This window comes from Nicotiana tabacum, chromosome 4, assembly GCF_000715075.1.
Source record: "Nicotiana tabacum cultivar K326 chromosome 4, ASM71507v2, whole genome shotgun sequence".
Classification (NCBI taxonomy): Eukaryota; Viridiplantae; Streptophyta; class Magnoliopsida; order Solanales; family Solanaceae; genus Nicotiana; species Nicotiana tabacum.
In genome coordinates, this window is record NC_134083.1 from 54,278,333 (window position 1) to 54,291,027 (window position 12,695).

The window sequence follows — 12,695 nt, forward strand, 5'->3', positions numbered from 1 at the left end:
TATTTTATATATTTTTTGTATAGTGACATCTATTTTTCTATATTATTTGTATAGCTATTCTGTATATTTTTTAGAGAAGTCATAGTCTATTGTATGTAAATTGTATATACAGTAGTGACGATTTTTTATTTTTTTTTGGTATAAATATACAAGTTCTATTTTGTATATGTTTTGTATAGCGACAGTTTATTTTTTGTATAGGAATAAAATATTATATATAAATTATATAGTTACAGTCTATTTTGTATATTATTTTTTTGTATAAATATACAAGTTCTATTTTGTATATTTTTTGTATAGTGACAGTCTTTTTTGTATAGTGACATCTATTTTGTATATGTTTTGTATAGCGACAATTTATTTTTTTATTTTTTGTATAGGAATAAAATATTATATATAAATTATATAGTTACAGTCTATTTTGTATATTATTTGTAAAGTGATATTTTTTTTTGTATATATTTTGTATATTTTTATCTATTTTGTATTTGGAATAAAACTTCTACCAATACTTTCATTACGACAAAAGATAGCATCTTTATTCATACATCAGAGAGAATCTGATTGCAAATCTCATTATTTTTTCATTATTCTAATTGTAACATTCACAAGGAAAAATGTTACAAAATACTAAATCATTGATGAACATCTACTAGTTGTCTTGAGCATTCCTGCATGTTCTTATGTTGTGTCCTTATTTTTCACACAGTCCACAGGTAACTGTTTCAGTATACAGATATTCATAAAGTCCCTTGCGTCGCGACTTCGTCGGTCTTCCTGATTTGCCCTTTACTATTGGTGGTAGCACCACATTATCTAACACCTCTGTTGGAAGGTCCCATGTAGTTTCATCTAGAAGTGGATTACTGGCACTTCATATGTCTTCTTGAAGTATTGGTTGGTATAATAGGCAGAACAATATTTGGGTACTTCTATGTGTGTGTAGTCCAATACTGCCATAGCATGTGGACAAGGAATCTCATCCACTTGAAATCGTTTACACGAGCATTCTCTTTTTTGCTAGCATACTATGCTCCGCCTTTGTTCAGCATCCATTACTATATATACATAATCGGTTGAAGGTCTCACCTAAATTTAAATATATATCATTAGTAAAATAGGGATATGACAAGTATTAATGTATGAAATAAGACATGATAAAAGAATATTTACCGTCATCTTCTGCGACAAATAGCTATTTTCCTTCAGTACTTCGTTATATTTTTTTTCTAGGCCAGTAAATGCACTCATTGCAGTCATTCTATTTGTATTATTCCATTCCATAACCAAATTCATCATATAATCTAGCAAACTTATGATTGGTAGCTCTCTTGCCTCTTTGTTTCTTGCATTGAGTGACTCGGCAATATTTGAAGTCATCACCATGGATCTATTAACAGTGGAATGCGTTATGGACCACTTTTTAAAACCAACTTGGAACAGGTAACCCCTTACCCTCTTATCAATGATGTCCATATCTTGCATGAGGCGATTAAAATCTTCAATTTTGTATGCTTTAACCATTGCAAAAAATACTTCTCTCATCCGGTCATGGTTCTTCTTGAACTGCTTCTTTATGTTATTCCAAAGATGAAAGATGATGACACAGTGAGATACCTCTGGACACACAATTGAAGCACCCATCAATATGCTTGCATGACGATCGGATACGATACACATCCTTTCTCTTTCCCCAAAATCCTGTCTAAACATTTCAAAAAACCATTCCCAAGAAGCATCATCTTCAGAATCGACAACAACATATGCTAGTGGAAAAAATTTACCTGGTTAAGCAAATAAGAAAGCATCCACATGTTATTTTTGTTATACACGGATAAGAACTATCTATACCATATATAATTATTATACAAGTCTGCGACATATTCACCTGCCGCATTTTGTACGCTAGCTCTTAACATTGTTCCCGTGTGTGATGATTTGAGGAATGTCTCGTCAACCACTACAACAGGGTAGCAGTATTTCCATCTTATGATTGATGCATTTAGTGCGACAAAAACATACATGAAGTGCCCATCCTCTGATTTATGTAACATTGTGACAGAAACAGAATTTGTCATATTTATCATATACAAGTGACCCGGTAGTTTACTATAAGATTCGTGTGGTATCCCTCTTAGCAGTTCAAGCGCCCTTTCCTTTGTTCTATAAGCTTTTACGTAACTCATATTAATCCCATATTGTTGTTTTATGTTGCTCATGATGTTTGTCGGAGTGTATATTATTTTTGGATTGGCATATTTGTTGCAAATCATTTTTGCAATGGCTGACGAAATAGCATGACGTTGTGAAAACAGTCTACTCGTCTCTGGACAAGTGTGAACATCATTGAACCGTCTAACCTTGAAGACATTTGATTTGTGTAGACTTGAAGATCTAAGACTCCATTTGTAACTTTCATCCACGTATTTAAGACAATACCTATTTAAAATATAGTGTTATGATAATGCACTTCTTCAGATTTTTACACTTGTGTCTCTAATAAACAAGCAGTATACATATGCAATCTCATTATACAATAATACAAGCAGTATACACAAAATTACAGAGAAGTTCAATCTCATACGTAGAAATCATACCTTGTTGTAGATGATCTATCAACTATAAATTGATATTTTTCTCGTATTGCGTAGTTCTTCATTACACTAATGAGTGTATGTTTGTCCCAATATAACTGACCTTCTGTAATTTTTTCATGTTGTGGATTGTCTATTATACAATTTTCCTTCATTATTTCAATCTTGTCTTCTTTTCCATGATTATCCATCATCTCTACAATATTAGTTCCGTGTACTTATTCTACGTTCTAACATAGTAAACCAGCTGAAGTTGTTGTGAGTAAGTTGTCACCCAAGTATGAACTTGAATATGAGTATTCGGCACTTGAATACAGAGTTTTCAACGTTATGCATAATAAATATTCAGTGATATCCAGGATTTTATTTTTCACCTCCATATACAAGCGCACACTCATATCATTGTATATTGGAATTGCTATATAGCCATCATTCACTGTATATTATATCCACATCGCGCTTGTAATTGAATCTATATACAATTGCTTGTATATCTCATTAACAAAATACTCATAGCTACATCCCGAATTGATCAACACGCCATTAACAAGGAAATTAATAAATTTACTTTCACTTACCCATTCACCACTGTGTTGAAGTAAAATCAGAATTAAAATTGGAACAATAGTTCCAACATTCACAATCTCCATAGACATTAGTTGAGTTTGTCGATTTTGTATCTATTTCACAATTTAAGAACAAAATCTCAACTCTATTAAGCTGATTGTAGGCCGCAATTGTGCAAAAATTTTGAATTTCACCGTGAATATTTTGGAGCTCTTCTCTGGGTTTAATCTTCAGAAACCCTAGAATTTTTTTGACAATGTGAATAATTGGGCAACTTTTATACTGTTTGGAGATTGAAGATCCCATACTGAACGCGTGAATTTAGGTAACAAAATCGATTATGAGTGCTTTCCTTTTTGTTTAAGTTGAGCGTATGGTTTCAGCTTTTTCAGTTGCTAGCCTTTATTATTATTTTTAGGCTATGACTTGTAAAGGGTTATGTTGTGGCTATTAGGTGATATAAGTTTGGCCCTAGTGACTACAAATGAACTTCTCTCAATAATTTTTAGTAACGTTGTGGTCTTTTCATATTTTTGCTTTAATTGTTTTGTCTTTTGAGTTTCCAACGATTATAAATGTAGCCTTTTCACATTTATGTTGCACTATATAAAAGCACAATAAAGTGTCAGATCACTTTATCTTTTTTTTTCTTGTCCCATAAACAACTACTATGGTATATTTTGCTAGATAAGATATTTAGAACTTCACCAAAACCAAATAAATTAGTCCAAGGATCAGATGAAAGACATACTCTCCAGAATATTATACGGTGTAATTATGGCCAATATTTTGGCTAATGGAGTCCATCTCACATAAGCATAAGCATCCTTGCAAAGTGTAGACTTTGTTGGCAATATTCTTTGGGACCCAAAAATATTGCATTATGTAGTGGACATCATTTGCACAACTTGTATCTCTTCTTTTACACCTAAGAGACAAAGACTTTTTTGCCTATAAAAGGGAAGGCAATTAGTTCATTTTAGACACACCAACAAGACTTGTCTTCAATTTTTGTTTCTTCCTTTCTTCCTTTATTAAGAGTGTTTTGTATGAGAGTTAGTGTTGGCAAGCACTTGTGTAAACCCTTTCTTTAGAGTGATATTGTGAGGTTATTCTCTTACGGTATTTGGGATTAATTAGAGTGTTTACTCTAATTTTGTACTCTCTTTGGTATAGTGAAATTGCTCCTCTCCGCTTGTGGACGACGTAGGCCACTTTGATCGAACCACGTTAAATTTGTGTCTTCTTTCTATGCTTTAATTACCGTTGTTATCAACTTCAATTGTCTTTGTCATTGTCATTATATCGTTGTTTGGCAAAATTTTGCACTACCCGAATTCCCGATCCTAACAAATTGGTATTAAAGCCGGATCTAACCGGGTTAGTTTTAATAGCCAAAATGACTCTAACAAAGACCTATGTTGAGAAATTTGACCGAAGTGCAAACTTCAAAATGTGACAATTAAAGATGGAAGTTATCCTAATTCAGGATGGCTTAGACTTAGCGTTGCAAGGAAAGGAGAAGAAGTCGGATAAAATGACGGACGAGGAGTTTACCATCATAGATAAAAAAGAAAAAATCAGGTATCATCTTAAATCTCTCAAATGAGGTTTTACGTAAAATTTCTGTAGAAACCACAATCAAAGGCATATGGAAAAAATTAAAAACTTTATATATGAAGAGGACGGTGGAAAATAGACTTTACCTAAGGCAAAAGCTTTATACAATTCGTATGGGTGAAGGTACCTCTATTCTCTCTCGTCTTGACGCCTTTGATTCCATTCTTATGGATTTGAGTAATATAGATGCTAAAATTAAAGATGAGGATCAAACCGTGTTATTGCTTTATTCTCTACCCCCATCTTTTAAGCATATAAGAGATACTATGCTTTATGCAAAGGATAATATCTCTTATAAAGATATTAAATCTATCTTAAAATTAAAAGAACAGATAGATAGTGATCACTACTAGAAATTCGGTAAAAACCGACCAAAAAAACGACCAACGTTGGTCGGTAATGGCCAAAAACCGACCAAAATGCGACCATTTACGTGTGAACGGTATTTTTGTGGTCGGAAAGGAATACCGACCAAAGTTGGTCAGAAATTACCGACCAAATTTTGGTCGGTCAATTAAATTCAAAAAAAAAAATATTGCAAAAAAAAAACCGACCAAAGTTGGTCGGTTTTTTCCGACCAAATTTGGTCGGTATTTTAATTATGTAATAAAAAGATTCACCATCTGGGAATCGAATCGGGGTCTGTACTGTGGCACGATACTATTCTACCACTAGACCATTGGTACATTTTGTTTTAAGATTGTCTTTTATTTGATTTATACTCTTTAATTGCATTTTCGCACGAAAATAACCGACCAAAGTTGGTCGGTTTTATTAAAAAATAAAATTACCAACCAAAGTTGGTCGGTTTTTTTAAATGACCCGCCGAATTAACCGACCAATTTTGGTCGATTTTTTAAATATTAATTTTAATTTATTTTAATTGAAAAACCGACCAAAGTTGGTTGGTTTCTTGAAACATAAATTTTGCGGGACTCAAAAATAGTTTCCCGCATTTTTGCGCCAAAAAAAACCGACCAAAGTTGGTCGGTTTCAAAAAAAAAAATTAAAAAAAATATTTTGAGAAATCGACCAACTTTGGTTGGTTTTTTGGTCGGTTTTTTGACCGACCAAAGTTGGTCGGTCGACCTTGGTCGATTTTTGCCGAATTTTTAGTAGTGGATATTACTGGGGAAGCTAGTGCAACTCAAGCGGAAGTTGGCTTGTTTGTTAGGGAAAAATCCGACTCCATATCCAGATACAATAATTTAGAGTGTCGCTATTGTCATAAGAAATGTCACATTATTTTCGAATGTTTTAGGCTGAAAAATAAAGAAAAGCATAAGAAAAGGAAAAATGAGCACAAAAATACTCACACCGCCGAAGCTAGTGTAGCAATTGAGGAGATTTAGGGAACTATATTTTTAGCAACTGAAACAAGTTTCAGATTAGAAAATGAGTGAATTTTAGATTTCGGTTGTTCATATCATATGTGTCCTAGCAGGGACTTATTTTCTACATATGATTCAGTTGCAGGTGGAGTTGTCCAGTTGGGTACAATGTTACTTGTAACGTTATTGGCAAAGGTACAATTCGGATCAGAATACACGATGATGTGGTGAGAACTCTAACCGATGTTAGATATGTTCATGAGTTGAAGAAAATCCCATCTCTTTGGGCACTTAGAATCACTTGGGTGCAAATTCAATGGTGAATGTGGAGTTCTAAATTTTTTTTCAAGATGCTCTTGTGATCATTAAAACTCACAGATCTCGTTCGTTGTATACTTTATTGGACTCCACTTTTATAGGCCCTACCACAGTTTCGGTATAGACAACTTGTCCGATTTTTATGGCATTAAATTTTGACATATGCCCATTAGGGCTTTTACGGAGAAGGTGGAGCAAATTTACTATATCAACCAAAAATAGGCTAAGGTGGAGATTTGTAATTATGGCCAATATTTTGGCTAATGGAGTCCATCTCACGTAAACATAATCATCTTTGCAAAGTGTAGACTTTGTTGGCACTATTCCGTGGGACTCAAAAATATTGCATTGTGTGGTGGATATCATTTGCACAAGTTGTATCTCTTCTTTTACATCTAAGAGGCTGAGACTTTTTTGCCTATAAAAGGGAAGGTCATTTGTTCATTTTATACACACCAACAAGACTTGAGTCTTCATTTTTTGTTTCTTCCTTTCTTCTTTTATTAAAAGTGTTTTGTATGAGAGTTAGTGTTGGGAAGCACTTGTGTGAACCCTTTCTTTAGAGTGATCTTGTGAGGTTATTTTCTTAGGGTATTTGGGATTAATTAGAGTGTTTACTCTAATTTTGTACTCTTATTGGTATAGTGAAATTGCTCCTCTCCGCTTGTGGACGACGTAGGTCACTTTGACCGAACCACGTTAAATTTGTGTCTTCTTTATATGCTTTAATTGATGTTGTTATCAACTTCATTTGTCTTTATTTTTGTCATTATACCGTTGTTTGGCAAAATTTCGCACTACCCAAATTCTCGATCCTAACATATATATGGTCATGGTATGAGCTATTCGTGACCGTTCATTTCTGTGACTTTTTTGTTTTCTGCACAATTAATAAATATGCTTTCTGGAGAACAAAAAATACAACCAGGTTATTTAAAAGAATTGCTGTAGTACTTTCAACACGCAAAACTAATTATTTTAAAACCATATTTCTAACACAAGCAAACTAATCAAAACGAGAAAGTGGAACGAAAATAAAATTGTTTAACTGTTCAATGACATCATTATCTGTATCACTGTATGGTATATAGTTTGTTTGATTCGGATTCTGATAATTAAACTTTTTCTTAACATATCACGTGTTAGTACAGGAGTATTATTGGAGACCATGAGAATGATATCCCACTCGTTTTAGGTTCAAAAAAGCCTCTTTCCGAACAAAATGTCTGGACAAAAAATAATGAATTACGCAACCGACGATTCTAATGTGATGTAATTAAGAGACCATTAACTGCATGTATTACTCCAAAACTAAGCATGCCTAGCTTGCTTTTAAGATATAGGGTAAGCAATAGGGTAAGCAATAATATAATATGCTGTTACTTCTCAAAAAGGGATTTTCCTTTTTCTTATGTTTAACTACTACTGTAGTGTAAAATAGAGATAGAGACGACGTTGTCCTTGCCTTGCATTGAGAAAAGAAAATGACGGAGAAAAGAAAACCTTTGTTGCTTGCATGCTTCCATGCAAGAATACTAGACGCAAATTAGGTGTCTTCGTAGAAACCTCACATCCAAAATTGACCCTATTGCTACTATACTTTTCGTCTACAGCACGTATTGCCTTTTGCAGGTAAGTTTTTGTAGGTATCATGTCCACATATATAAAGAGAGAGATACGATATTTAATGTCAAGTCATTCTTCCTCAATTGTCTCATTATAACTTAATAAGAATACAACGACCCCATACTTGCTTTCTTCTTTCGTTTGAATCCTCTAGAAAGTTTTGACGTGTGGGTTCTAAGGATGCCAAGTGTATAGGCCTTGCCATGTCCTATTCAAATGAGATTCATATCTGCCCGCAATGGCGAAGTTAGATATTTCACCAAGGACCGTAAAAAAAATAATAAAAAAATAATAAATATATATATAAACTTTTAGCTTACATTATAATTTTTCGACAAGTGATATCAATTGACACCTCTTAGCCTAAGGTGGCTCTGACAGTGCTGGCACATGTATTGCGGGTTTAAACTTCATGCGAAATTTTGAATAAACATGGGAGCATGACAAATAATTGTCTTTAATTTGTTTTTATCATATACTACTTGTTTTGTTAAGGAATTTTTGTGCATCTTCTTCCACTTTAAAGACTAGTTAGTATTTAAAATTTTCCAACATTATTTAAATAATAAGCGTCCATCCATGTGCAAGGAAAAGCAATTTAATATATCAAAAAAACTACTACTAAATTATAGTATCTCCACATTCAATTTTCTAATTTTGGTTCTAAATTAATCTTGATTTGATGCCAAAAAGAGAACAAATATTAATTTGCTTTAACTTGATTGGAAATAAACGTTTTAATATATGTAAAGAATTGCTGACATTAATTCGGGCAACTAATTTGCTTTAACTTCTTTCTATTAATTAAAGTTCACCTCTCTTTAATGCAACTTTTCTTAATTGATCATTACTTTCAAGTGAACATTGGAGAAAAACTACAAAATTTGAAGGTCCTACAACCTTTAATTGTAAAATCGGCATAGATTTGCTTCTGAATTCTAGAGAAGATCAGATGGACTGCTCGAGAAAAGAAAAACAGAACATTATGCTAAAGTGTAGAAGAAGAAAAAAACACCCCAGGAACAGTAGGCCTCTCTTTTGCGCCAACTAGGGCCACAGTTTTCTTGGTTGCATTTTTTTGATATTTTATTATTAAAAAAAATGTAACATAGTATCAAGAATTAGTCTAATATTTTAAATATTCTCTATTTCTTAACTCTGAATTCGTGACGTTCGACTTCAAAAACTAAATTAACTTGAAAAAGAATGTCATATTTATTGGAATAACTTGGACTATAGTGCATGCCCTTTATGCGCTATAGGTCTTTGGAAAAGGCCAACGTCAATTAACGTTGGCGGTTAACCCAAAGACCTATAGTATAAGGGCCATGCGCTTTACGTATTCTTGTTCTTCTTCTTTTTTCATGTTAACTTTGTTCTTGAAGTCTAATCTTACGTTACTTTGATTCCGGACTCAAGAAAATAGTGACACAAGGAGAACATCGGAGAATGATTGAATATGAGTGGTTATTAGGGAAGAATAAAAGCGTCACATTTGTCAGAGAAAAGCCCGACATATCATGGTACATAATTATCTTAATAGTCCATTGTACATATGATGGAAACCCGTGTGGAGCCCAATAAGAAAGCCCTCCAACAAGTGGGTCTGAAGTTGAATCTACTTGAGGCCCATTATTCATGCACAAAGCGAATATCATCACATTCATTTGTTTAGGAATTAGGATGTGAATAAGATCTAAGTCTTCAAAATATATACTCATTTAAAATGAAGACTTAAAAAACATGGAATAGTACTAGCAGAAGTTATGGTAGGATGAATAAGATACCTTTATCCTTAATCAAAAGTCTAGGGGTCGAATTCCGGGAATAAAAAATATCTTGGTGGAGAGTGCTTTCTCATTTAATAGGTTTTTCGTGACACATATTCGGATTATTCGAGACCCTAATATGGGTACCAGACACTGGATTGGAAATAAAATAAAAAATAAAATAGGACCACCAAGGGTTGTGATGGGATGGATAGGATCCCTCCATACTTAATCAGCGGTCTAGGGTTCGAGTCCTTAGAATGATTTTTTTTTTGGGTGTGCGAACAAAATCCCACATTGGTAGCTAAAAAGATTGGGAGTCTATATATAAGGTGTATGGATCTCTTAATGGTGTGAGACCCTTTGGGAAAAATCGTGCGGGCTTGGCCCAAAGTGGACAATATCACACCATGTTAAGAGTGTATTTGAGCTAATTTAGCCTAACAACTGGTATCAGAATCCAAGTTCGGCGGGACGAGTATGAAGATGGCAAAGTGATGGTGCGGGGCGGTGCACGCACAAGAAGAAGCTAGTTGCGGCCTTCGGTCGCCATAATACTTTAACAATGTGAGTGGCACACAATGAATCTCGAATATTGACCCGTGGATCGTGGTAATGTTCCACATGGAACTTAGTTCAAGGGGGAGACTCGTAAATCGTAGTACTGGGCCATGTGGAACTTAGTTTGAGGGGGAGATTGTTGGGTGTGCGAACAAAGTCTCATACTGGTAGCTGAAAAGATTGGGAGTCTACATATAAGGTGTATGGATCTCTTAATAGTGCGAGACCTTTGGGAAAAAACGTGCGGGCTTGGTCCAAAACGGATAATATCACATAATATTAAGAGTATATATGGGCTAGTTTAGCCTAACAACTGGTATCAGAGCCCAGGTTCGGCGGGACAAATTAGGAGATGGCAAAGAGATGGTGCGGGACGGTGCGCACACAAGAAGAAGCTAGTTGGAGGCTTTGATCGCCATAATACTCTAACAATGTGGGTGGCACACAGTGAATCTCGAAAATTGACCCGTGTATTGTGGTAATGGGCCACATGAAACTTAGTTCAAAGGGGAGACCCGTGAATCGTGGTACTGGGCCACGTGGAACTTAGTTTGAGAGGGAGATTGTTGTGTGTGCGAACAAAGTTCCACATTGGTAGCTAAAAAGATTGAGAGTCTACATATAAGGTGTAAGGATCTTTTAACGATGTGAAGCCTTTTTGGGAAAAATCCTGCGAGTTCGATCAAAAGCGGACAATATCGCAACGCAAATCCGAATTACTTTTGACCATAATGTGAGTATTGGATAATGAGTAGTAACAAAAAAACATGGGACGGGGCCACATGAACTTATATGATTATTAATCACTAATTGCTAAAAGCAAACTTCAATTATTCCTTCTTTAATGTACGATGTGGCAAGAAGTAGTGGGGCTGGCAGCTAAGAGGTAGGCCTCGCAATGACCATTTTAAATTGATTGGTCTTAGTTTCTTTTTCATCATAAGATTTGATGCCTTCAATCATAACTTTTATTTCCTTCATTTATGCATGGCTCTCGAGATATATGCCTTACCACATATTTTGGAGGAGTAATTTATTTTCGTTGTTCTCAACTCTCTTTCATCATCAGAGCTTATTGAAACTTTAATTAACAACTTTCTTATCAGGCCTCTTCCACTATTCTTTTTCTCAGTTCAAGGCGCAAGTCAATGAAATTACAAATCGAGATTTATGGTTCCCTAAAGTTAAAGAATTTATGGTTTCTGGTTTTGAAATGAAATTTTGACAGGTTTTGGCTGAGATTTTCTAGCTTGTACTTTAATTTCCCTCAAACATTATGCAATTTAGACCTTAATTAATCTCTCTTAACGTTAGTGACAGGTGCAAATAGCAAGGGGGAAGAACTAAAGCTGGCATCCTTAAATATATTTTTCTTTGGAAAGGCAAACTGGAATTCAAGGATTTTTTTCTTCTTTTTCTCACCATAATCTAGTTGAAGTTGTAGATATGGAATGTCAGTATTGAAACTGAAGTAACTCTTGCATGGTATAATAAAATCGACATGAGCCTAGACAAGTGGAATTTTCCGAATGCTCAACTCAAGTATTATGTTAGTCATGTTCAAGGTTGCTTAACTTTGTAATTGAATTTGGTCGAGTTCAGACTCAAGTTTAGCACAATAAATACTAAATGAATATTACTAAGAAAAACAATAATAGCGCTTTAATGGAAAATTGTAATGTAACAATACTTGGTGAAATAATTACTTATCATCCAATTTTGGGAAAAAAATCATAAATAGTTTGATTTACAATTGGTAAATAAAAAATAGATACAATTTCAAAGTAATCGAAATTTAGCCATTTTTTCATATAAAGATAAAATCACAAACAAAAACACCCTAAAAACTCAAAAAAAAATTCACCATAATATGCTGGAATTTGAATTTTTTTACATATGATATTCTAGCATAATGTGCTGGAGTTTCAAAAATAATATGCTGGAAGTTTATACGCAAGGGCTTCAATATTCAACATGTTATGCTGGAACTTTCTGTGTTTCGGCTAGGCTATTTTTGTCCAGATTTTATCTTCGCATAAAAAGTGACTATTTTTTAATAACTTTGTAAACACTGCTATTTTTTTATTACCAATCCGAAAAAACCGGCTAACCCATGCTATTTTTGCTCCAATTTTTGTGGAATGGAAGACAAGGCCCAAACTTTAGTAAATGACTCGAGTAAAGAGCAGTGATGGGCCAATAGTCTTTCTTTAGCACCATTTGAGGCGAAAAGCAATAGTGATTTTTTAGGCCCAATTCAAGCAACTTACAAACATGACACTGAATTTGCATTAGTGGATAATTAGTAA

The 12,695-nt window shown here is 34.1% G+C and overlaps 1 protein-coding gene across 1 annotated transcript; it reads right to left on the minus strand.

The window, feature by feature from the left end:
* Positions 1-1,020: 1,020 nt before the first annotated feature.
* Positions 1,021-2,078, minus strand: LOC107804689 (uncharacterized). The gene is made up of 3 exons (XM_016628614.1): positions 1,889-2,078; positions 1,174-1,784; positions 1,021-1,089 (listed from the first exon to the last, which is right to left on the minus strand). The coding sequence occupies exons 1-3, from the start codon at positions 2,076-2,078 to the stop codon at positions 1,021-1,023; spliced, it is 870 nt and encodes a 289-aa protein (XP_016484100.1).
* Between the last annotated feature and the right edge of the window lie 10,617 nt (positions 2,079-12,695).

What these genes read in the sequence shown, in the direction of transcription:
- LOC107804689 (XM_016628614.1), bottom strand. Translation starts at nt 2,078, where the DNA reads ATGACAAATTCTGTTTCTGTCACAATGTTACATAAATCAGAGGATGGG. An exon ending in TAGCGTACAAAATGCGGCAG is followed by an intron (nt 1,785 to 1,888) that starts GTGAATATGTCG and finishes TTGCTTAACCAG; the next exon opens with GTAAATTTTTTCCACTAGCA. An exon ending in ATTTGTCGCAGAAGATGACG is followed by an intron (nt 1,090 to 1,173) that starts GTAAATATTCTT and finishes ATTTAAATTTAG; the next exon opens with GTGAGACCTTCAACCGATTA.